This window comes from Pterocles gutturalis, unplaced genomic scaffold, assembly GCF_000699245.1.
Source record: "Pterocles gutturalis isolate BGI_N339 unplaced genomic scaffold, ASM69924v1 scaffold11185, whole genome shotgun sequence".
NCBI lineage: Eukaryota > Metazoa > Chordata > Aves > Pterocliformes > Pteroclidae > Pterocles > Pterocles gutturalis.
Window position 1 is genome coordinate 37,015 of NW_010143455.1, and position 26,561 is coordinate 63,575.

The 26,561-nt window shown below is 40.4% G+C and overlaps 1 protein-coding gene across 1 annotated transcript in view; it reads left to right on the forward strand.

The window, feature by feature from the left end:
• Positions 1 to 23,529, forward strand: part of LOC104459091 (zinc finger protein 827-like) — a gene marked incomplete at its 3' end in the record, with an annotated part of 38,062 nt that extends 14,533 nt beyond the window's left edge. The window contains 4 exon segments of the mRNA XM_010084744.1: positions 552 to 1,035; positions 10,847 to 11,080; positions 22,521 to 22,769; positions 23,472 to 23,529. Coding sequence (XP_010083046.1) covers positions 552 to 1,035; positions 10,847 to 11,080; positions 22,521 to 22,769; positions 23,472 to 23,529 — 1,025 coding nt within the window.
• Positions 23,530 to 26,561: the final 3,032 nt, after the last annotated feature.

Consider the following 26,561-nt stretch of genomic DNA (forward strand, 5'->3'; position numbering starts at 1 on the left):
AACAAATTCTTTCGACAGCACCTTGGTATTGCCCTGTGCTGTGTTTTCACTCCAGGGCTACACGAATCAATGAGGGACTATGCAGGCTAGTGTTTTGCTGGGTTGCTCTGAACAGTTGTTATTTATGAGGTTGCACAGAATGATGATGCTTAGCCGATCATATAAATAGATAGAGGTTTTTTAGTTTGTTTTTTAATCAAGAAAGCTACTAGTTACAGCTTGGAAGTCTTTTTATGCACTGGCAGGTCATCAGGATTTGGTTGTAAGGACTGTTTGATCCAGAGCAGACTTCATCATCTCCATGCTGCAGAAACAGCTGTTCCTGATTTTTTTTTTTTTCAGTTGAGTCTGATGTTTTTGTTCTTTGACTTATGTGTGAAAGAATCCTACCGTTCTTAGTGCCTGACCTCTTTCCAAGTGCACAGAATAGAGAGTTCACTCATTAGTTAACTTTTTTTAAAATGCTATGAGAAGTCTAGAGTTGGGATTTCTATAATGCTAGTAAACTGTTCTGCTTAATACATCCTTTTATCTTTCACTTCTTGAACCAGGTTCATCAGCACCAAGACAGGGGTGAGACCTTTCAATGCCAGCTATGCCCTTTTACCTCCTCCCGCCACTTCAGCCTGAAGCTCCATATGCGTTGCCATCAACATTTCCTCAGGACAGAATCCAAAGTGAAGGAGGAGGTACCAGAAACTGAGGTGAAAGGATCACCACAGCTGAGTAGTGACTCCTGCCCAGGACCGCAGAGGGAAGGAGGTGGACCTGACCTTATGGGATCAGCATCTATATCTAAAACACCTGGTGTGCCTGGGCAGCCTGCTGGAGGTATTCCACCGTTACTAGTGAAAGAAGAGCCCAAAGATGACAATGGCATCTCAGCTGCACCTTTTGCTCTTAGCACTGTTGACAGAACCCCCAACAACACAAAGCTGAAAGACTCCTCTGACTTAGTGGCCAATACAGCATCAGCACTATTCAGCCAAGATATCTCTGTCAAGATGGCATCAGATTTTCTGATGAAGCTGTCAGGTAATTGAGCAGCGAGCAGCAGCTTCAGCTGTTCCTTTATGGGCTAAGAAATTCTTTGCCTTGGGTTTGCTAAGTCATGGAATTGCAGGGAGAAAAGCATTGCAACTTCTTAACTTGTAATTTCTTGTTCTTTTTGATAAGGAGAGGTGCACAATGGAGGGAAAAGGGAAGTGGTGAGAGAAGAGAGGGATTTTGCTGTTTAAGTGCTGGGATTGGGAATGAGAACTTTTTATCAAGGCTTTCATGTTCATTCAGAATTACCTCGGCAAATCTTATTTGGTGTGTTTTTCAGGCATGCTGAATACCTGTAGTTCTGGTTTTAAATCACTGAGGGTCACAAGTGCCCAGCATATCAGAAAATTCAGCTCTTAAGTTCTCTGCCTGTATCCATGTGTTAAATAGGACCTATGAAGTACTGGTCACCTTCGTTTCAGAGTAGCAAATGAGGTCTAACTAGTCAATACCTGTGAAGTATGAACGTTACTGCATTTCTGGATTATTAACACTGAAAAAAAGGTAGTCCTAGAGATTCATGAACAGCTTTTAAATTTTTTTGCTGTTTTAATTGAAATCCATATCTAATGCAAGGCATGTGTTCATTGTGTTTGCTTTCGCTGTCAGATTATTGCTGTAAGAATGATACTCATATGTGAGAGTCTGAAGTGGGGGATGTGTTTGGCGTGGATCTATTATATTTCATGTGCTCTTTTATTGAATTGACTGAACACTTCACAGATGTGGACTTGCTGGAGGGATGTTCTATACAAAATGTTTTCAAAATTAGCCTTTAATTCTTAAAGAAGTCAGGAAAAGTGCCACTGAAGAAACTTGTTTCATAAGGAGATGGCAGTCTCTATGGCAAGTTTTGACTTTGGAGACAGAAGATCCCCTTTTCAGTAGAGAATAATTTGTCACCTTGTTCCTTTAAATAGAGTGTAAGTTGTGCTCTAGTAAATTTTATTGTCAGGTGAACTAGGAAATTAGCTCTGTCCTAATGCCATTGCCTTGGTGAAACCACTGCTATTTATTTTGGAAGGGCTTGCTGCTCTCATCTGCCCAGAGCTTCATACCTCTGGGACTGCAGTTCTGTGGGGAATAGGGTAGAATGGGTAAACACAAGAAATCAAGCCTGAGGCTTCATGGATCCAAGCAGGAAAAAGGAAAAGAGCTGAGGACAAGCAGGAGATGAAATGAGCTGGTACAAATGGTTTGTTCTATGGGTTGGAAGGAGCCACAGAAACCTCCCCTTTAAAAAAAAAAAAGAATAATCCATTGATATATTTTGTTATTATGATCAACAAAAAATGAGCAAGGGTGAGTCTGTTTTGATTTACTTATTAATTTTTAAAATTGAGTTTCAAATTTGGTTACTCCGTGAAATCCATTTTTTCTGTTGTCTGGCAGGTGTGCTGTGTATGTTGTCGTTCTGATGTCTGTCTCAGCTTTGGCTGCTGTGCACTGAGTGACTCTACACACGGACTGTACTGACCTGGAGATGGTAGTGCTCATGATGGCTGCATGTAGCAAGAATGAGAGCAGAAAGCAGGAGGGGGGGAGCCTGAAAGCCGGAAAAATATGCAACATTTTGATGTGTTGTTTTTCATGTAGCAGTTGATGGGGAGCTGTTTATGGTTTGGCAGACAGTGGTGTTTTCAATGTCTGATCTATTGGCATCAGAAAAAGGATACAAATGTACATTATTCATGCAAAAGGCCTATGCAGTTATTTTATGGTGACTTACTAAAGGTCTTGAAACCTGACTTTATGCACTGTTACCTAGCAACATGTTATAAAGTCACTGGGGGAGTGAGATGTGTCTGTAATTTTGTGTGTGTGCATATTTGGATGAAAATGTACTGCCAGTCACTAAGTTTACTGCACAAGGAGAGCAATGTTAAAAGGAAAGGAGTTTTTCTCCTGAGATTTATATTGTCCTATATACATTTAGCTCATGCTTTCCTCCGTACAGTGTACAAAAATTTAGAGTAGAAGTAATTATCTTTTAGCAGGTTAGCTAAGTAATAGTTCCTTTTTTTTTTTTTTTTGACTGCTTGCTGTGTTGAACCAAGTTCCTTTGAGTGATTTCTTTATTACGGCACTCTCCTGTTAGGCCCATCAGAACTTCAATCATTGGCCTTACCTTTTCAATTATTTAAATCTTTTGACATCTCAAATTGTTTATGCCAATTGTAACAGCCAACACAGATTTGTCGAGACCAAATTATGTCAAAACAATCTAATTTTCTTCTTTGACAGGCCTTGTGGCTAAGAAAGAACCAGCAGATAGATATCTAGACTTTTAGAATTTGGCATTTATTCTTCTTGAATATTGATGGTTTAAATGAACATCTGTTTTTGCTTGCCGATGTTTATTGCCCCTCCTCTTCTTGGTTGCTGTCAGTTTGTACGCTTACTGTTTCATGGGAGTCCTCGGGGCCTGTTGATTTCCATTTTGGGGCAGTTTCAGGCTCTTCTTTTTCCAAATGTCTGACTCAGAGGAGTGCTGGTCTCCCTTCAGACCTCAGAGTTACAGTTTCCAGTTCCATTTCAGAGCAGAAGTTTATCTGGTGTGCCTAGGGTGGAAGATGGTAAAAAGCTGGTTATTAAGTATTATCGATTTTAAAATTTAATCTTAATAATCTTGACTCAGTATTATTTCTGATTGTGCAGTGTGGTACCTTTCTAGTCTAGATGAAGTGGATATCGGATGGTTGGAAAACAGTACATTGAAAGTTGTTCACAGTCAACAGAGAAGAGTTGCAGTCAAAAGAGATTTGTAAAAACTGTTTGACAAGTTGCACAAATACAAAACCAGGAACAACTAGCTAGGTCAAAGTTCTGTGGGAGAGGAACAACGTCATCCTGGTGCTAAAAACGCAGTCATCGTACTGGGATGTATGCAGAGAAAAACAGCCCCAAAGAAGGATGATACAGTCGCAGTCTTCTCAGTTTTGCTGAATTCCCAGGTTTTGGCGCTATAGTTTACAAAGAGTGCGGAGGGTTGGAAAGACTTCAGAGGACAGCAGCAGAAATGACTGGAGGTTAGGAAACATGTCCAGTGAGGTTGTGAAGCCTATAGAGAAGACTAAGGAGAGTTATTAATAAGCCTTTAATGCAGTAAAACGTTTGTTGCAGAGAGAAGGAAATAATCTGTTGGTGATTCATTGTAATTAGGACAAAAAACAGGTTTATATTCTTTGTAGGGTTTAAGTTGGCATTAGGAAGTTCTTTCAAAAAATTGATGTAGCTAAACCTTTATGATAGTTTGGCTGGAGAGATGGTGGTATCTCTGCCACTGGAGAATTTTAAAAACAGGTTAGATAATTACCTGTCAGATAGGGCTGATCACGTATTAGGCAGTAGGATGGGGTAGATCTGTGTGTCTGTCAGTGAACCATAGGACATCAGAAGCAGTTGCAAGAAATTTCAGCTAAATAACAAGCTGCAAGCTGTAGAGAAGCAAACTGGGGAAAAAAAATTACAGATATTCAAAGTTAGACGTGATTTTGAGTGGGCCAGATATGAATTGTGATGATACTGCTCTAAATGGCCTCTGATTTTTTTCAGAAAGGCGTAGGGGAATCTTTAGATTTAAACAGTTGGAGAAATATTGGTGAGGGTGACCTTCTGAGATCCCTTCAGCCCTAATTCTGTGCCATTGCTTGCCAGAAAGATTTGTAGTTACCTGTTTTCTGAAATAAGGCATAACACAAATCGCCAAATGTAAATCTAGTATTAAGAACAAACTCAGAAATTTCTTCGAGATTCCATTTTCTAAGTCCTAGTTTAAGGTAGGGGATGCTTTTTAGTTCACAAGAAATATAAAAGGATTCTCTGAAATTTCATTTAAATTTGGAAAGGGTTATTGTTGGTAAAGACAATTAGCAGATGACTCTTAACATACAGATGTCAAGAATATTTAAGCATGGGCATGATTTGCATTCAAACCTTCCCCCTCTTATTTCAGTGGCACTGCTTATGAGCTTTAAGTTGCCCAAGTACTTTGCTGCATCAGTGCTTGGCCAGAATGTTTTCTTCCCCCAGTCCATTAATTCCATGTTGGAACTTTGTAGCTGCATTCATATTTTAATTTGCAGAGTATTTGCCTTTCCTGTTTCGAAGGTTTCAGTGGCAGACATTATACAACACACCTCCGTAAATACTGGTGTCCTTCCACCCACTTCTGAGGCTTGTTTTCTTTTGTAATAAAACCCGGCTTTCACAGTGATCCAAATTACAATGGCCAGTGTACTCTTGTGAAGTTATTACTGTGCCTGTGTTATGTGCTGCTGTTATTTTTCATAACATTCAAAAAATAAATGAATCCCATCAAAATGAATGGGATTCTTGCACTATTGATCTCAAAGGAATTCTGTGTGGAAACAGTAATTGTAAACCATACTTCATTCCCGGCTTCTCTCACCCACCTCTCGGTGTTCACCAAGTGCATTACTCTAGATGGGATGTTTCTTCATCTTGTGACAGTGAATATTACCAAGTGTGCCCGGCTTCTGCAGTTCTTTTTATGTTCCCCAAGTTACTCGCATGGAAAAACTTTAATATAGAGAAGTGGAAGGAGAGAGAACATGCTGAGGGTTTGGGGCTGGTCTTGTTAAACAAGTGAGAAACTGTGGTTTCTCCCAGTTTGAGCCATATCTGATGTCACTATTGTGTGAGGAGTCAAATATTTGTTTTGGAAAGTGATGCCACCACGGGATTTTGGTGACTGTCCGGAGTACTTGGACTTTGCATTCATGTTTTCTGAGCTGATTCCATTAATGGAATAACGAAATAGGAAATCATCAGACAACTACATACAAAATAGCAGTAGATAAACTCAGTAGTCACTTAGATTATTTGTTCTGTTTGACTCTTGAAAATTATGGCATTCCTTAAAGGTAACACGAGTAATTTGAAATGGTGAAGCACTTGCTGTTGACAATACCAAACTGGCTGGCTTGAACTCTTCAAACAGCTATTTTTAATAAAATAAAAGCATGTCAAATTAAGTTGTCGTAATTGATATATTTGTGTAGCAAGCTCCAAAAAAGACCACGCTGACTATATTTAGGATTCATATTTTATGCCAGAATGTAGAATTTCAATTAGAATATGTAAGCGCACAGGACTGCCAATTATTGAGCTATATCCTTAATTTAAAAGTACTGTGAATTCCATAATGCTGCTGTCAGTGTAAATACCCCTGATGTCATCAAGATCTCTCTTTGAAGTGTCACTCTAGATTTACATTTTCATAATTCCCATATAGACCCTTAATTTAAAACAAAACTGAAAAAGGGCAGTAGCACGGCTAATTAAAACTTGGGCAAATAAAAGCTTGTACTAATCTTTGCCACTGGTATATAACCACTCTTAGAATCTCTTTTCAGCAATTGCTAGTCTTACATCCAAGAATTTACCGACATCTTTAAAATAGAACCCATCGTGTTTTACACCTCGGAGGAATACGTAGAATTTAGCCAGATAAAGCAGTGTAGACTCTGTTCTAATTCAGTTATTGAAAATACAAGATAACAAACTGCTTTTTTTGTGTATTCAGCCCAGTACAACTTAAAAGAAGTCGTGAATATGATTCTGGACCAGATCTGTGCTTGCAATTTAGTTTTAAACATCTGCATAAACTCTTATGCTTGGACTATAAGACTGGACTAGACTGATGGCTCTTTCGCTTCCCTGATTACACCATTACTCTGGGCAGAAGTCCTAGCTCGTAAGCCTCTCTGTCCAAAATGGGAATTGAAGGCATTGTTAGTTCAATCATCTCTGATTGTTTGGTTTGGTTTTTGTTTTCTTAAACAAATACAGAGGTCGGTCTGGTGGTGTTTCTCTCCTCCTCTGTTTCTGTTCCTTTGTAGAGAGAAGAATTTCCCTACTGCAAACAATTCTTTCCTGTCAGCAACAGATTTCCCTTCGCTCCTTTCGTTCTCCTCTCTTTTCTCCAGCTTCCCCAGAAGTTTACCTATTCTGTTGTTGTTTTGATTTTTTTCCCTGGAAAGGAGAAGATGGTCTTGGCAGATGTTACAGCCTTGTTTAGCAGGTGGGACTTTGGCTGTAAAACACGCATCTTGGAGCATGGGGGAATGTGTGGTCCTGCAGGTGCCTTAGGAATTTCCCTAATTCCTCCATGCCACTTGGACTAGAGTGTTGTGAAATTTTGAGGGGACAGTAGCAGGACTGGTCATTCTCCAGTGCTGTCTGATTTTGCTTAACTGTAGCTCCTTAAATGCAAAGCTACTTTAGAGAAGATCAGGATAATTAGCTGGCATTTTCTTAACCGCTGCTCACACATTTTTAGCATAGTTAAGCAAGATGGTTTGGAAGGTCTCATATTTTAAGTGGTCTCTGGAACTCGGAGGTGGAAAGTCTTGGCATCATCATACTCTCATGATTGTCTATTCTGCTGTTCCACTGCTTTGATTAAAAAAAAAAAAAAAGATACTGTGGAGCACCCTGGAGTCATAAATAGCTTTTTCATCGATAGTTCCCATCCTCTTCCTTGGAGCCTACTGCAGCTCACAACTTACCACCTGGGAGGGAAGGCTCCCTGTGTCGTTCAGATGCTCTGGCTCCAGTAGGACCTGGATAAAACACTGTCCTTTATTCCTCAGGTAGAAGTCATGCCGTGGTTCTCTTGCCGTGGTGGTTCTGAGGAGAATCACAAAGGGAGGTTTTCTGGCAAGGTCTGGAGGATACCGGTTCAATTTGGAGTGCCTTTTGGGACGTGTCCTTACTTTCCCCTTTTCCCTCAGCCACGACTGGCCTGCTCTCTCTCATCTTTGTAGCTGTAGTCAGGCATCACTCGTAAAATCAGATGATGGTGCAGCCGGTGTACTGTGGCGTCAGAGATTTTCCCCACAGCTCCTTTTGACCCAGACTCTGTAGATGCTTTTTCTCGTGGCCTGCTCTTTTGTGGCAGCATTTTTGTTGTGGATTCTTTTTTCTTTCTCGTATTCTTTGCTCAGACAGATGGAACAGTGACCAACTCCTTGTTGATTGTGACTTGTAACGTAGAGCTGGCATTGCGGTAGTTGGCCCATGTTTCCTCTTTCATTATAAACACTTTGAACATTTAGAAATCCTTGTAAGTGGACCTACGCAGTTAGCAGCTTCTATCTGAATGCTCCAGGTTAGCGGCAGATGTCCAAAGCTTTTCTTGTGGCATTTGGCAGTTTGAGGAAAGCATTATAACTTTCATCATCTACTTTTGCCAAATGGATCAAATGATCCCAGTTTCCAGGAAAATAAAAATCGCCAGTCTGGAATCTTTGATCAGTTTTTTTCTGGATATGGAATGGAATGGACTGAATGGAGAACTATCAACCCTGCTGGAGACTGCTGCCTGTTGGTTGCATTTGCTGGGTGTTTTGGGTTTTTTTTTTTTCCTCACTGTGTATTTCAAGATTAAATTGCTGGGTTTTTTGGATTCAGCTTGCAGGCAACACATCCTTCAGTCTGTTCTTACTGCAGTTCAGGATGAATGTAAGTTAAATACAAATTAAGTGTATGTACGTGTATCTATTTTTGTATGTAGATAGAAGATATTACTCCTTCTGGGGAGTAATAATTTTGTAGTTCAAATATCTTTTTAATCCTTGTCTAGTTCTAATTTCTGAAAGATTTCCTCAATCATAGGGTTTTTTGAAAACTGGCCTCAGTCATCTTTTCTTTCCCTTATTTGCAATGATTTTTCTTACATCTGTTTATTGTTCTCCCTAATATGACTAGTGAATGCAAAAAGCAATTCCTAATACTGGTAAAAGTGCTTATAGGTCATACTAAAACCTACATATGTAAGCTAATTTAATTCCTGAAGTGATGAATAGCACCGGTGTGTATGTACATGAGGCTTATGTGTTTGCAGTTTGTCCCACTTCCTTTAATCTCATTCTTTGGTAATAGCTTGCCAACCAGTAGGAAAGGAGAAAAATACAGATCATCTGAAGCCAAATCAAACAGCCCTGGAATATAGACTGAAACAATGTAAGTGTTGTGTTACCAGGTAATGTAGTAGCTAAAAAAAAAAAAAAAAAAAACCAAAACCCAAACAAAAACAAACACAAAGCAAACCACTGGACAGTGGACTATGTGAACATGGCCGAGGCTCAGAGTAGCAAAGAGAAGTGTCTGTTTGCAGTAAAGATGGCAATTGTACCCCTTATTTAGGGCTGTGGTCCCTGGGAGATGGTGAGCACTTCATAGTGGGGTGCAGGAATTCAGATGCTCCAGGAGTCAGATTTTGAGGGAACAGCAGAGAAGGAGTGGTATCTGAGGAAATAATCCCGGAAGGTGAGGAGCCGGAGAAAGCAGCAGTGAAGTAGAGGAGGAAGCAGGCCAAGGGCTTAAGCAGGTGAATGTTGCCAGATTTTGTTGGGTTGACTTGACCTGTTAGTACTCTGCTGCTTCAGTTGGATGTTACCATCCCTGTGATACGTCAGTTCCTCAGCTTTTCCTGTTCATGGAAGCGGTTTGTAAGACCAACAGCTCTCTGCAGCAGGCTATGCGGGTTGGCTTCGGGTGCCCTGCTGCAGCCTGGGAAAGGTGCGGGGCGGGGGGTACATCCTTCTTACGAGGTCCGAGGGAGATTTGACAGAGCTCATCTGCAAGAGTCATGAGGGTAGGCAGTGGATTGTCATGGAGAAGGAGGAAAATATGTGTGAGAGAAAAGAAAGGTAGTGGGGTAAATGGTGAGAGAGCTTAGAAAGATAACAAAATGGGGATGATGCTCTGTCTTTCATATTTGTGGAGACAGAGGTTTGGAAAGGTGAGAAAGATGTAAACTCATCAAAGTTTGGGGCACTGAACAAATCATCTGCTGTGTGTTACTGGGAATTTGAAGTGAAATTTTGAACAAGAAAAAGCCATTGAGAGAAACAGGGAAGGAAGTATCTCCTGACGGCAAATAAAGAATTATAAGAAAAGCTGCTGAAAGACAGTGCAACTTCTTTATCCTCCTATTTGTCCTGCAGTCTCCCTGTGAATTTATATTGCTTGGGTTTGGAAGTATTGCTTCTGAGGCGTTCTTGGTTTTATCCCTTCAACCAAATGCAGTGCAAAGGATCTACCGCTGTCAAGGGGCGTCAGAAAGATCATTCAAGAACAACATTGTTCAGTGTATAGATTTTAAGCAGCCCCAAGGCCTCTGTACCCTTCTCTGAGGCTGTGCTGCTGCTCACATGGGGTATTTGAAAGGATTATTTTAAACTTGCTCTCTTTCTTTTTTGTGGATGTAGAACCTGGAGCAGTGCTCTAATAGCATCTTCCAGTGCAGAGCTGTCTTCTGAAAATCCCTCTATGCTCTTTCTTAACTAATACCAACTTTTGGGACCTAAGAATGTGCAGTTCTTTTCCCTTTTACTCACCTTTTAGGTTTCCTGTCTTTCTACTCTTGCCTTTTTTCTGTGCTCTAAGAACTCAATATGTAGTACCCACGGGCTTTGCCAAATTTCCCTTATGTGAAATTGTATTTTAAACTTCCATCAAGCTTATGGAAGACCTACAAACCAGTGGCTAGGGGAATGCTTTTAGGAGGAGTAGAGGCAAAAAAGTAAGAGGAGAAGGATGTTTTCTTGAGCTCTGGTACATGCAGTTTTTGTGTTTCAAAACTGCCCCTTTGTACAAAAGACGCAGATGTTTGTTTACCTCTTGAAGCATCGTTGAATACTGTTTGATATGCTTGCTTCCAGTACCTGTGCTAGTATTTCTCAGGTTATAGTTTCTTCCTGTTACCAGCTGCTCTATGATTGTAAATTACCTACCTCATTAAGCCTCCCTTCTTTCCTTCTCTTGACAGCTGCAAATCAAAAAGAGCCCTTGACTCCTAAATTTAAAGTGAAAGAGGAGCCTAAGGATGAAGAAGCTGCAAGTTCAGCCTTGCCTCAGTCCAGCTATGTGTTCAGCCAGGAATCTGAAGCCTCAGCTCCAAGTGTCCCTGAGGAGAAACTCAAGCCACAGGAAGTGCCGGCAAATGTGATGAGGCAGGACATGTCAGTCAAGGCAGCATCTGAGCTCCTCATGAAACTCTCAGGTAGATATTTAATTTAATAATATTCAACTTATTTTTTTTCATGTATGCTAGCAGGATTACCTTGCAAAAGGAATGTTTATCTCTAGCAGCAAGTGAAGGAGCAATGGAAAATGTCTGTCCTCTCAGGTTCACATACAGAGGACATCTCAGTTTGCTCTGTCACCACAGTATATAATTATCTGTGCTCTGGTCTTCAAATTAGTGACTATGGGATAAGTCAAAAGAAGTGATGCCTTAAAACTTTTAAATGTTGTCATTTTTAAAATGTACCAAAAACACATTAATATCAATTTATTCACGTGTCACTTCATTAACATTGTAAGAATGTGTGTCTGTACTGAACTGTACCTGATACAGCTTTATAGATGATGCCTTTTAAAGCCTTTTATTTTTTCTGATGATATCTTGTACTCAAAATCACAAAATGTGCTGTTAAAAAGATGATGTAAACTGAGCCAGCTTTCTGCTGTTAGGGAGACCACCTCAGCTTGCCTACATTGCCTTAGTGATGCATCCTTCTGGCAGATGCTTGGACAGCATGCGTATGTAGGCGCACATGTACTGTTACAGCTGGAGGCAGTCAAACAAAAATGTATGTTCTGCTAATTATGCTTTGTCTAACTGTCAGGATTGAGCTTTAACTTTAGGGAAAGCAAAAGGGTTTAATTTTTCCTGCTGGGAACAGGTTTTTAAGTAAATGGCAAAAAGGCTTTGAACTTCTAATGGGCTTCAGTTTTTAGGACCAAGACATGAAAGTCAGGCTGGGAGGCTAGGTTTCACACTTCTGCACCTAAACTGGATCAGTTTGCTTTTAAGTCTTCTCCAGAACTGGACAAGACATATTTAAGTACACCAAAGTCACACAAGAGGTGCCAGCGAAACTGCTTACAAGTTTAGTAACTTCTGAGATCCCTGCCAAACCTATCTTAAATTATTTGGCTTGATTGGTTACTGTCAGCATTGAATTTGAGCTCAAATTTATACCTGAAATACTTTAACTGACTAGAATCTCCCCCATAAATTTTAACATGTAATTAATTCGCTCCTGTTAGTACCTACATGCTTTAATTTGCAGAAGAATTTGAGTAATTGATTTGCAAGCTTATGTGTTGATGGTGCAAAAAGTGCTTCCCAGCTGCAAAAGTTGATTAGAGCAGAAGTTTCAGTTTTTCCCAGACTCCCAAATACCAAACATTTGGTTATTGATATAGTGCACTGTTGCTGCTGGGAACTGGTTTGAGCATGGTGTTCTAGGAACAGAACTTTCCAGCCTAAAGAATGTTAACCTGTGCCTTTGTCTTAGTGCATATAAATTTATATAACTATTTTCATAAAGAAAGAGCTCCTCAACTTAGTGATTTCTCGAGTATTTCAGAGACACTAGGGTTCTTGATTATGAGTCTGGAATTCAGCACAGAGAGGCTGTGTTTACATAGTTTTATTACAAAAATATAATATTACAAACATATACATTAGAATATTTGTGCCTTAAATATCTGTTTATGTGGGTGAATTCTGGCATGTATAAAATCTTGGTCAGGTCTTCAGTCACCTCTTTTGCTTACTGCCTGTCTTTAAAGGCTGTAGTAAGAAATACCCTAGTTTAACATTTCTCTTACGATCTCTTAGGGATTGAGCAGTTTGTGCTGATAGTGGTCTGATTAATCAGTAGATTGGATGGTAAAGAATTACTCGAGGATTACTCTGTTGCTGCAGTTGGTATTCCTGAATCAGCCAGTGGGTGGAGTTATACCGAGTTTATCACATGCACTGTTTTCCACTTGCACTTTTTGCAATTGCCATCTAAGGCACAAACTGCAACAGAGGAAAACACTGATATGCAGTTTAATGTAGGACAAATGTAAGAGGAATGTCTAAGATCAATAGCCTCTTTAGTGTTTTTTTTTTTTTTTAATGTTTACTCTGTCTGGTAGAGGACTCTGAGATTACTGCTGACTTCCCAGCTTATTTTAAGCGATTCTGCACTCTGTTTTGGGTGATTTAGAATATAAAGAATTAAGCCGCTTCTTCAGAATAAAGTGAAAAGAACAACAAACATCTTCCTTTTTCCTCACACTGGAAGGAGCAAAAACCCCCCAAATGCAAAGGAATTAGTATGTTTGGATGTTCTGCTGTCTGTGGGAAATCTTCAGTCAAGTGCCCTTATTCGATTTCATATATTATATAATTGGGTTTAAGTCAGGTCCTTCTGCACTCTGTATATTCTTGGTAAAGACTGAATGGGTTACATCCTTGCCTTGTTATTTTCACTTTCCTCTATGTAACCTGCACGGCATAGTGTTTCATGGGAACAGCTAATTTAATTCTCAAGGTGTTTGACTGAGTGGTGCACCCAGTGATCCCTGGTCAGTTTTATACACTCTTGTAAATTGAAAGGTAGATCTCAGAGGAGACTGAAATTTAAAATAAACATTTGCATTTACATGCTAGTGTTTGAGTCTAAAAACTCATTTTCTGTTGAAATAGTCATGCTGCTAATACATTTTGGGCATGCATTATCTTTCAGAAGTATATAGTGTTTTGCCTTCTTGTCTGAAAATGAGTGCATAGCTGGAGGTGTATAAAATCTATTCCAGGTACTAGCATTTTATAAGTAATATTTTACCCTGGTGCCTTGAACTGTGACATTAGTATGTTCCTGTCTTTCCTAGAAATGTTGTCTGAATCACATTTGCCTTTATTTCAGCTATATCTTATTTGTGACATCTAGTCGTTTTACATTTCAGCAGTAACAGAGGTCATTTTCCTCCTCTTTCTTTTTTCTAGTAGATAATTCCCCACGTATTGCAGATATCCTTGTTATCACTAGCAAATCCATGACCTTTGTACTATTCGGTTCCTTTTAGATTTTTTTTTTAATTTTTTTTTTTTTTTGCTTCAATCCGTGGGTCTCACAGTGCTTCTTGTAATACACCAATTCCCCGGTACCAACAATGTGTCATAATTTAGGGTTATCAGCAGATGCAATTAGTGCATACTTACTCTTTGTGCCAAGGTTCTGAAGTAAAATGTTGCATACAATTAATTCCAAAAGCATTCTTGATCAGCTCCATTTATTATCAGCTAATTATATGACAATTCCTCTTTCAGCACAACTGGTTATTGTGGGGGTTTGGGGTGGGTTTTTTTTCCTCTTTTGATTAAGTCTTTATCCACCTGAAAATGTTTATGCTAATTTCCTGTTTCATGCCTCGTAGTTAATTTTTTTTTTTTACACTATCTTACCTTTAAGGGAAACCACACGGATTAGAACTATTTAAAAAGAGGAAGAAAAATAAAAAAGAATGATAGTACAATAAGATGAAGGCCAGAACACCTCAATGCTCCTTCCATTCCCAAAGTGGCACATTGTGCGTTAGGGCACGGCGAGGTGAAGGACTATCGGAGAAGGCTTTAAATTAGCTCGTACCGAAACCAGTCCAGTCATGACAGCACAGACTTCCAGAGGAACTAAAAGGCAACATTACTTAAAAAGTTTATTAACTAGAAGAGCTATCTATGTGTGTGCGGCCGGACAGCTGGTGTCAGAGTTGCCTCATTTTAAGGCTTGGTGGCTTTATGCTTGACTGCCATCAGCAGTGTGAATTGACAGCAAAAACCAGCCCATGGCTGGTAAGCTGCTGTTCTTAGCAGTCACAAAGTCTTTCCGGGTTTAGTGGGTTGCATTGGCAGTCTTTTGGTTTATTGTTACCTTCTTTGGGTGAGATGGGGGACAAAGAAGCTAGGCTTCCTATAATATTTCTTTTTGATCCTTTCATGGACTGTTGTGGGAAGCACATGCATGGAGCTAGGCTGCTGTCTTTGGAGATAGCTGTTGTCAGGACCTTGTAAGAGGTCCTAGATTGCAGGGGAGCTGTCAAGAGTGCTTTCATCCCTGCTTAGAGAGCCTTGATAATGAGCGGAGAAGTCAAAATACGGGGAAGTCTTTTGTTCTTTGGTCTCTAAATGGCTCATTAGAAAGCTCAGGGCAGCAGCAGGTGCTTCTTAGAAGCCCAGAAACGTAAGCGGGGAAGCGCCTGACCCAAAATAAGACTTTCTTTTGATGGGAGCTAGAGAGATGGCAAGCCATGGCAAATCACATCACCAGATTAATGTCTACTACTAGCCAAGTGTTTTGTTTGGGTTTGGTTTTTCGTTCTTTTTTTAACAGGAATGTGAAAATGATTGTGAAGGCTTAGAGTGAAGCTGTCTTTTAATTACAGTGTAGAAAGATACAAGCTTCTAGATAGCTAGATTTATTATTGCAGTATATGAGGTTCCAGATTTTTTTCAGGGTTTTGAGACCCTCCTGCCAATGCTCTACTACAGGACGTTCGTAGGCTGTGGTACATTCGTTCAGTTTAATAAGCTTTTCCATGACATCTGCGTAATAATGTATAGCCCACAAGAACTCAGCTAGTAGTGGATTCTTACCAATTGATGGGGTTTGCCATGTTTCATTACAACATTAATGTCTAAACCCAAAAGCAGGAAAAATGTCAAAAATTACTGTGAATTCACAGAAGTACAGGGTGGCAGGTAGGGAAGTCTGCAAAGTCTGAGGCTTTTTTCCCCTACAGATCTTTAAAAAAGCCAACAAACCCAAAACAACAAAAATCACAGGAAGACAGAACTTTTATAACTTTATAATTATAGTTCTGTTTATAACAGAACTTAGCTTTTAGTTTGGTAGATGCTAAACTATACCTTTAAGTTATTGCAGTTCGTCTTCCTCCTTTTTTCCATGTCATCTTGACGTTCAATGAAAACCGTGATAATTTAAAAGATAATTTGGAATAACAAGAAATCGTAATGCCTGTGGTTCAAATGTGCTTCTTTTGGTGTTCTGGGTATTATTACTATTAGTATTTTTAGGATTTGTCACTAAAGTGTTTGTTAAACAAAGCCCTTGATCCTTTGCTTTACTGCTATTCCTTGGTGATGTTCAACCAGGTGGGAGTGGCCACAAAGCTATGGAAAGGGAGCATGTCGGTTTTGTTCAAAGTGTCAGGGGATTGACACTTTGTATAAGGGTCTCTTGCAGTCCCCCTTGCCGCTGGAGAGTCATCTTGCTAAGACAGGAGAACTGGGGCCAGGCTCTCTCCAAAGGTCCAGCTTGCTGCAGAAGCCTAGACTAGAATTTTCATGAACTGGGAGACTTTCATAGGTTGGAATATGTTGTGAAAGAACAACTTCACTGCACATGTAGACTTTTTGTCAAATTCTTTTTTTAAATTTATGTTTTGAGGGGTTGGCTGTGTTCTTCAAGTAGGGTCTTTCAGGTACACACCATAATCCTACTGTTTAAATGGCAGGAACTGCGGATGCGTATCACAGCTCAAATTAGTCTATTGCTTTAATTTGATCCTTTTTTTGTTGGCTTACATTTTTGTGAAACTAGTTGCAAAATTCTATAACATGGGAGTTCAGAGTTTCCACTTTAACAAATATTAGCCATTTTATGATTTTATTTTTTTGTAATGCAGGATCCTGTTGCATTGGTTCAAGGCCCATTGACGTTGCCTTATATAAAACAGCAGTTTGGAAAAAACACTTGCAAAATAAAGCATCAAGCGCAGTGCCCTAGGGAACGTCAGATGTTGCTTGTTGTGTCTCTGTGGCAGAACCTTCAGGGCTTGCCAACTGTTCCCTACCTCTGAGGTTTTATTTAAGCTGGTTTAGGGCATGTTTATTTCTAGCAAATCAGAACAATTAGCATAACAAAATATACTGAAAGCTTTTGAAGTTGGTACAATTTGACCCCCTACTTACCCCTGTCTGCTTGATTGTGAAAACTAGTACATGAGTCCAATTTATGAGACATATGGGAAAGGCTTTCTTTCCTAAGTTGATTTGTAAAGCTGATGGGCATTTCAGCAAGTATGAGCAACTTAGAATTGTAGTTGCAGGATGAAGTTTTAAATAAAATGATAGGAAGAAGCACGAATGACTTAACAATGATTCATTTAATTTCAGTCACTGGACAGCTGTTGTATCAGCAAAAGCAATATTTACTGCATGACTTGTGTTTTTTATTAAATCTGTGCATTTGATTTTGACTTTCATATAAAGTGAAAAGCAGACTGTGCTGCATTAGGAGGGCGTGCTCGGTGTGTCCCCTCTCGAGCAGGGGAGTGCTGCATGTGGAATACCATACCAGTTTGGGCTCCCCAGCTGAAAAGGGCTGGTGAGAATTAGTAGAGTGTCTGAAGGAAGGCAGCAGAACTGATTAAGAGTCTAGGGCTCATGACCTACAGGGAGGCATTGAGGAAACTGGGCCTGTTCAGTCTGGCAAAGGGGAGACTACAGGCAGATCTAATCACAGCGTGTGAGTGTTTGAAGGAGACTTAGAAAAGCAGTGGAGTCAAACTCTGTAGTGGCGGACGGTGAAAGAAGGGGCAACAGTTACCAGCTGTAGCTTGGAAGGTTCAGAGGGGACATCAAGAAGAATGTCTAGTGCAGCACTAGAACAAGTGTTTACCAAGGATGATGTACCTTTCCTTTGCATGGAAGTTTTGAAAATTCTGCTAGATAAACCTGCAGCTGATCTGATCTAGGGCCAATTATTCATGGAATAATTTAGTTTGGAGGGGACCTCCAAGGTTCATGTAGTCCAAACTCTTGCTCAAAGCAGATCCAACAAGACCAGGCTGTTGAGGGTCTTGTTAAGTTTTGAATGTGTTCAAGGATGGGGAACCCAACCTCTCTCAGCAATGTGTGCCAGTATTTTACCACCCTGACAGTGAAAGATTTTTCTGTAAACAGTTTCCCATGTTTCTACTTGTCTGTTGACTCTTATACTGTCACTGTGCATTTCTGAGCGACATCTAACTTCAGCTTCTCTGTACCTCTCTTTATACCTTAGAGAGTTGTCGATAGCAATAGTATGTCCCCTTAGTATTGTTTTCTTGAGGCTGAACAAACCCAGTCCTTTTAGCTGTTCTCCTCTTATGTCTTGCGGCAGTCCCCTGACCATCTTGTCAGCCTTCCCCTGAACATACTCCAGGATCTCAGTGTCTGTCCTGTAGTGGGGACCCCCAAGCGGGGTGCAGTACTCTTAAGTGAAGTCTCGTAGGTACAGAATAGAGGGTAAGAATCTCCTCCTCCTACCTGATGGCTACAGGTTTGGTCATACAGCCCAGAGTATGGTTGGCCTTGGTTGCCACAAGGGCACATTGCTGATTTGTACACAATTTATGTTGGATTATGGTAGTCCCAACTTTCTGAGAGAAGTAGCTTGAATAAGCTCTTCCTAAAACTTGGCAATCTCTGTCCTCTGTAGAGAGGCGTTGTCTAAGAGTAAATTTTAGAGGCACTCTTTATGCTGCATCTTCTTGGGGTGACACTGTCAGGCCTTCGGGGATAAATGCTGTACCATGAGTGCTTAGGTAGCACGAGTATTGTTCTGTGTTTCTGTTGTGCTTTTGTTTCTTAGCCAGTGCCACTACTTTGCAATTCCTTGCTCTTGCGAATGCCAGAGAACCCAAAGGCTGTGGAAGAAATTACTTCCTCCTGGAACAAGCCTGTCCAATACTGCCTTTTTCATATCTGATGTGGAAAATTGTCTCACTCAATGTGAATAGGGGGAAGTTCGTCGAGGATTTTATAGATCACCTGATAAAAAGTTATACTGCTCTATGAAGAAATGGAATCTCTGTGGCTTGATGATAGTACATCCTTGTATATAAAATTTTTCTCTTATTTTGTTAAGCTGTTTCTGTATCAAAAAGTTAACAGCAGAAGAAGGCGTTATTAGGTGATTTAGTTCATATTCTGCCAGACGAGCAATGTTCACTGCTGTGCTGTTGTTCTGAGCAGGTTAGTTTTGAATGAATAGCAGGTCATGTTTAGATCATGGTCTGGATATTTTAAAGCTACTTGAGTCTTTATCCCCCACTGATTTTTTTTTTTAGGAATTAGATGTCTGTACTTCTATAAAACTCTGGCATGAAGAAAATCACTTTATATACTAACTTTGTATTCGGATACATTGCAGTTTATTTAACCTAGCTCATCTAGTCAAGAAGTAATGCAAAAGTGAAAAAAGCCCAAGTTATCATCACTTTAATTATTTGAACCAGGGGACATTTTGGTGTATCAGTCCTTGACTTGAAAAACTTCAGCTGTACTATGACCACATGAAATACCTATGGAAGGAAATAAGGGGTATCTCCTTACTCCACAAATGAACTGACTGTAGCACAGAAGGGAAAAATAATCTTCAAGAAGTTACAGTTTGACTGCCTGTATGGTGAGATGGGTATGGGCATGACCTTAACTGCAGTCTTTCACCAGCACGAGATGCAGCACAGCTGGGTTGTATTCCTGTTACTGGTGCTCGTGGGACAACCTGACTGTGTTTCCTTTTCGTCAACTCTTATAAAATGATCTTAGAGACCCTCCTTCAGTCTTTTGTGTGTGTGTGCTTTTGGGAATCGGAATATGACAGGATTCACATTTGTCAGGGACATTGTGGCAGATCAGAAGGGTGCAGCTAAGGTCAAAGGAAATTATCAAATGTGTAAATTCGGTTAGGGCAATTCGGGTGCCACCTGATTGTAAGGGAGAGAAGGTCATCGGTAGTGCTCGACCCTTGCCTTAGTTGGGGTTCTATCAGTTTGATTCAAAGACATTGGCAGGACAGGGAATGAAACTGTGGAGCAGGAACAGAAATAGAAAGAATATTTAAAAGCAGAGAGAGCAGCAAAGGTCAGCTTGACTCTGCACCTAAATTTGGCAGCTGGGTGCAGAGCTCAGTCTGTCAGACATCTGAAGAACTCATTTGTTTTTGGAGTTACCTGAGCTTTTGATTGGCAGTGTTACCTAACGCGTTCCTTTGCTGTTCTGTGTTCACTTTCAATGCACACCGTGCTATTTTTGCACTTTCAACACAGATGCTGTGTTCTGGGGCTTTAAAATAAGAGTCTAATGAAAACTTTAAGTAAAAAACAAAAAAATGTGATTAGCAGGACAAAAAAGGCATTACATGGTATTTCTAACTTGTCTTTAGTTGAGAATTCACTATGAAAATTTCCAAAGTCTGAAATGTATCTGGTGGGTCATAGATGGTAAAGATTTTTATCAATGTTTATACATTTCTTTTAAAGGTCAAGAAATGTCATAAGAAGATACGGAAAGCACTTCATGTAAATTGTTCCTGGAACATATCAAAGTGGCTTTTATCTCTTGGCTTTGATATTTTTTAATTATTTTGTTTTTTAAGAGCTGTAAGCAGCAGAGCCACCTTTTCTGCACTTAAGAACAACAGGAATGTGGGGAGAGGGAGAAACTGGGGGAATGAAAAAGATCTTGGTGACACACAGCAGTTTAATCTTATGTGGAATGCGTACACTTTTATGCTAAAGGAATTCTGTTCGTCTTTGGCTAGAGACTTCGAGATGACACCAACCAGTTGATTAGCTTGAATGACCAAACTTTGTTTTGGTGCCTCTGAGATTCATGGTAATACTGGACAATTGAAAACATTGGTGGTGTTTGAAACATTCATACTTGGGATAAAATCTGTGAGGCTGACACGTTCATATGTGAGTTAGAGAGGAGGGGAAAAACAGAGAGAGCAGGAACAGATGAATTTGTTAGGTGAAGTTAGTGGATTATTCCCTCCCCACCCCCCCGGCTTTTCTTCTCTCTGACCCAAAGTTAATAGAAAATCCTGTCTGTGTTTAGGCTTTTTCTTGTGAATGGGTGTTCATTTATTTACTTTTAATATCAGAGCCTTCTATGTAGTAAAATGCGACAGATGACAAAGAATTTCCATGTGAGGAAGCTTGCAGTGCAGAGCCTCCATCAGTGACCTGATGCTATCCGGATGGCCAGCCCCTGTCTGCACCAGTTAACGTGCTGGCCCACAGTCACAGATCTGGTCATGTCTCCCCAGTCTGGACCAGGGCCGGACTGTTTAAATCCACTCAGCATTTGAACTCCCTGCTTCTCTGGCTGTCGTGTGCTGCAGTGTGCCTGTTCTTACCCTCTACCATGGCCTCTTCCCCTGGGTGCTAGAATTACCTTTTCCTCCCTTGGTTTATGAAGTCTGAGCAATCCAAACTGGCGCTTTCCCTTGACTCCAGCGGTGGAGGCTACGTAGGCAACCACTTAGGGCATGTGCTAATCAGGAGTAAAGAGAAGCAGATTTTCCTTAAAGTTCTCAGTATCTTGGCTGGTAGCAGAAGTATGTGCACAGGTTTAGGCACAAATAATTAAATCCCATGTATATTTTTTTTTGTTGGCATGACTCGTTGCCTCGATGGCCCTTCTGGTATTTAACAGTGTTCGTGCATCCATTTATTTCTGTGATTCTCCCAGGCGTATCGCCTGTCTTAGGCTGCCTGTTTCCTGAGAGTCTGGTCAGCATCCAGCCAGCAGAGACAACACCTGCTTGGGCAGTTTTGCCATGATACCAGTGTCCTTTCAGCAGCACTCTGAGTGAAGATCATTTAAAAACTCATCATCTGTCTCTGAAATGAAATTGAGAATAAATTCTACAGGTCTTCAACTTCTCTTTTCACTGCAGAAAGTCTGACTCAAAAGGGTTGTGTAGGTATTTGGGGTGTGGTAGGCAAATTAACTTGGAGCCTTGAGTTTGAAATTTCAGGGTTTTTATGTGAAGAAAAAATGATCACTTACCTTGCAGCCAAACCAGAGCATTCAGCAGCACCTGGGGAATCTCAAGTGTAGAAAGTGAACTACAAATTGGCTTCTAGACTATGGTTTTGTTTGTAGACCTAGGACACCAGAGAGGAAGGCAAGGAGGGAAGGATATGGGCTTATGGAAACTGGTCATTAAGGTTATTGGATCTTGAAATGTAGGAGGGAATATCTATGCTTGTTACAAAATCGGGCATTAGAAAAGTGTGGTCCCAGAATACTGCTCTCATCTTGGAAGCATGTGCAGGTATAACAAATGGGTTCTTCACATTGTTGTCTGGAATTTCCTATAAAAGAGAAAGAGCAGGAGAGGAGCGGATGAGGTTTCCTCCTCCATCCTTATCCCAGAAGACAGACTTCTGTCTGTCTGTGCTGGTACTTCTGCTGATAAAGGGTGATACAGAGTTTGTAAGAGGTCTTGAGTGCCTGCCTTTGGAAAGCTGGTGTGTAGTTGTAACTTCATTTAATAAATAAAAGCAGAGTTTCAATAACTGGGTGTGATCACGCAGTGTTCACAGAAAGTGATATAACTCTCATATTTACAGATATGCAATTGTTTTCTGTTCTCTAATTTGAAAAAATATTTTCAAGAGATAGCTTCTATCTCCAGAAGAATACTGCAGCAGTCCGCTGCTTGCTTCCCTTACCATTTGCAGTGATACGGTATACAAATTATAACTTTGTAATTGTGATTCCTGCTTTGAATACTCTGAAAAATTGTCACCTAATTAAATAATAGTGGCAGTTGTTTATTTTTTTAAATACATATTTGCAGCTGAGAGTTACAAGGAAACCCAGATGGTAAAGATAAAAGAAGAACCAATGGAAGTTGACATTCATGGTCTGCAGGCTTCAGTGTCACCCAGCCAACCCAGCCAAAATGTTGGCTACAGCACTTTATTAGGACGAGACGTTAGTGAACACATACAGAAGGCACCAGAAGGTCGTGTGATCCCAGAAAGAAATCTGTTCAGCCAAGATATATCAGTGAAGATGGCATCCGAGCTGCTCTTCCAGTTATCAGGTAAAAGCAGTAGAAATAGTTGACAGTAGAATTTAAAGAACAATAAGAGCCTGTGTGTAACTGTTAAGGTGCTATGAAAGCGTGACATTGCTAAGGCTAAAAAATAAAATGAGTTAGTGCCCTTCCGCCCTCACATTTGAAATGCAGAAGCCTTGCCAAATGCACCCCATAGTTAGCATAGGCTTTAGGGCACTGTGACAGTCGGGTCAGGTTCACAATATTTGAACTGTATTGGAAAAGCCAGAGTTCAACGCCTGTATTTTTGAAAGCTAATTAAATGATTTGTGACAACTGGTTGATCCAGGACTTGGAGTAGAGGGGAACCTATAGGTGACAGTTACTGGCATAAGTGTCCAGTGGCTGCAGCATGCAGTGCTTTTGGGGCTGCACTGTCTGTTTTTCTTGACGAAGAAAGTGAACCTCAGCTATTACATAAAGGCAGTGATTTCAGCACTGTGTTTAATGAATGCTTGTATTGCACACTCTGCACGGAGCACTAAGGCTGGAATATGAAGCTGAAAAAAATTGTTGGGAGTTAGTTTAAATAAAGTCATGCTCATTTTCTAATTATGCGGTAACCATTTACCCTAAATTATTCTGGATTATGCTGTTATTAGAAAACATTAAAATGTTTCTACTGAATAAAACCTGAGAGGGAAAATAAGATATATGCTAATCTCAAATATATATGTTTCTCTGCAGAAAAGGTGAGCAAAGAGCACAACCACAACAAAGATAACGCCATCAGAACTACAGCCAGGTAAGTACAGTCCATTATCTGCAAAGCTGTAGTGTAAATGTAGATGTGTCTGTCTCTTGCAGATGTGACCCGATATTACAAGTGTAAGGTATTTTCATGAGTAATGTAACCTACATCTGAAAATTACACCTATAGATCTGATTGCTTAGAGTCCATGAGACAAAAGGCCTTTGGGCCAAAATGACTGTTCTCCTCTGACCAAGTATTCACACATCATTTTAGGAATTTTTTTCTATTTTTTTTCTACAAAAACTGAAACTTAAAGGAAGCTGCATAGTACATGTAGTGCTTGGGGGAAGAACAGGCTGACAGCTGGATTTTAAAACATGGACCAATGTAAGAAGAGGCGATCTTGATTCAGTCTTCTGACAAACTTGGATTTCTTGACTAGAATTTCAGTTTAGTATTCTATCATCTCAACGTCTTCTACAAATATATTTTTAAAAGTGAGACTGTAAAAGAATGCTAATTAAGTATTTGTTAAAGATTACAGTCCCACTAATACAATAAATGAAATTACCCAGGAATGAAAAACATGATTCGATTACAGCATGTGCTGTTAAAGAAATAAGCACTTTACAGTATTGTGGCCGGGAACAAGCCCACGAGTTGTTTAAATATAATGAGCAGTAGATGTGTCCTTATGGGGAAAATTCAAAGCTCTTAGCTAATATGTGGTGGCTAGAATTGGAAAAAACTTAGGAGCCCACGGTGAGGAGTAGGCAGGAATTAGCTTCCAAGTCCAAAACTGAAATCTTTGACACTTGCTTCAGCTCTCACCTAGCCTTGGAGGCAAGGATACATTTATTTCTGACCTGAAAGTTCCCTAATCAGCGTGGAGGGGTTGGAGACAGAGCACACTGAAGTGACAGAGAGTTCAAAGGCAGAGTAAGACCTTCTGTGCCTCTGCAGCCCCTTCTACAGAAGTTCCCCCTGTGTTCATGCCTGCTAACTGAGACAACTTTGTCCAGACAGAAACTGAAAAAGCATTTTGGTTACACAAGAAAAGATCTCTAAAATACATTGTTCTTAAATTCCTAGGCCTATCCCATTCATTCATGGTAACTCTAATAAATAATTTGGTTTTAATGAACTGGCCAGCTCAGTAAATGTCCATTAGGGACTTCTTGATCTTACCAGTTGAAACATAATTAAATTGAGCATTTCACTTCTGGCTACTGTGAATGCTTTCCATATTTGCTAGTTTGGGAATCTGTGGGATATGAAGCCTGCATAGCTTTCCTGTGACTCCTTAAAAACTGTAAGCCTGAGAGATACCCATAGAGATAAATGCACATATTGTCCAGCTAGTCATTTACTATCCAGTGTGCATTGCAGGGAGGGGGTGACAAATAGTCGGTTGAAAATAGATTTTGGTGTCTCATGATGTTACCGGCTGTGTGAGAATCCAGAGCTACTTTTGGATCTATAACTCAATCTGGAAAGGTTGAGGACAGTTCAAAGATAACTTCCTTTCTTCTGGCTGCCAGCTTGTAAGAGGGTAGCACAGTTGGCCATTGTCAAACTTGCACGGAGTTTTACTGAGAAGTCCTGGTAATGGCTGATACCCATCAGGGTGTGAAATGCTGAGTGCCTGATTCAATTCTTCTGGGTGCTTTCTTGTCTTACCTATCAACAGAAGAAGACACGAATTAGAAGAGCTTCTTAAGGGGAAGTGAGTCAGTCTACTAAATCCTGCGAGTTCAAACAGATTGACTTGAAAGACCTTGCCAAAAAACCCCACCCAAAACCAACAGCTGGAAATCTTTACTGGTTAGGGTATGACGCCTTCTCCAAAATAGAATGTGATGGAGCAGCCAGTGGAGGATAGAGGCACTCGGGCTGCATTAAGAAAATGTGTGATGTTGCAGTTTGGCTCACCAGCCTACATCTGGAGTAACGACAGGAAGGCATTTGAATCACAACGGTTATGTGAAGTTTGCTGACAGCTGCAGAGAGCCGAGGTGAGGTCAGTTCTGTCCACCTCCGAGTAGCTGGGGAGCAGAGAGGTTAAGCTGTGCGACTCTTAAACCAGCAAAGCCCAGCAAGATGGGATACACAAGTGCTTCTTGCTGTCTGATTCCATATTGACATTTCTAACTGCCGCCTATCTGTTGCTGTTCCTCCTGTGATTATTCCTGGACTTTGCAAGCATGCACTTCCATATGACTTTGTTTAAGCAGCCGAAACTGGCAAGGATTCCTCACAGTTCAGTGGCTGAGATGGTAGAGCCTGCCATCTGTGATATGAAGACAGAAAGTGGAGAAGCAAATGATGTGGAAGTGAGTACGCCAGCATGAGATGCCAAGATAAGTTTCTTTCATCTAGACAACTGTGTAGCCATAAAACTGGAAAAGTGCAGCCAGAAGAAAAAAATCCTGAAGCTTAATCTTCATCAGAACAGACCTTGCGCAGTGATTGAGAACAATTTATGTGGTTTCTTCCTATGAGGCAGGTGCTCCTCCCTCCATACTTTGCACTGAGAATTCTTCTGAAATAACGATAATAATCTCTCACTGAAGAGACTCAGCTGCCGTTCTAGAGGAAGGCCGAAAAGAGGTATCCAAGGTTGGTCTTGTAATTCACTGGGGGCCAATGATAGACAGGGAAATCCTTGAGACATAACATGATGCAATCTTCAACAGCAACTTATGCTCATGATATGTGGCCTAGCCTGACGTAGATGGGCTCGGCATCATCCGTTTTGAGTAGAACCAGCAATGAGCAGTGTCTCAGTGACTGAATCTCAGGCACAAGCAGGCAGGCCAACACGGGAACCTGAGCGGATTACAAGATTTTGAAGAGTTACAACAGTAATAAACCTTTTTTTATTGGTGTTTTTCTTTCAAATCATTATTAAACCAGTGAAAGGAGTGTTGCAATAAATGATGCAGTATTTTTACACAGCGTCAGTCTGGTTTATATTATGTCACCCCTGAGTTGCAGTGTGAGTCTTGGATGAAGTGAAGTTTTGCACATGTGGGCTGGAGCTGTTTTGTTTTATCATGATGTCTTGGTGTCAGGACCACCAC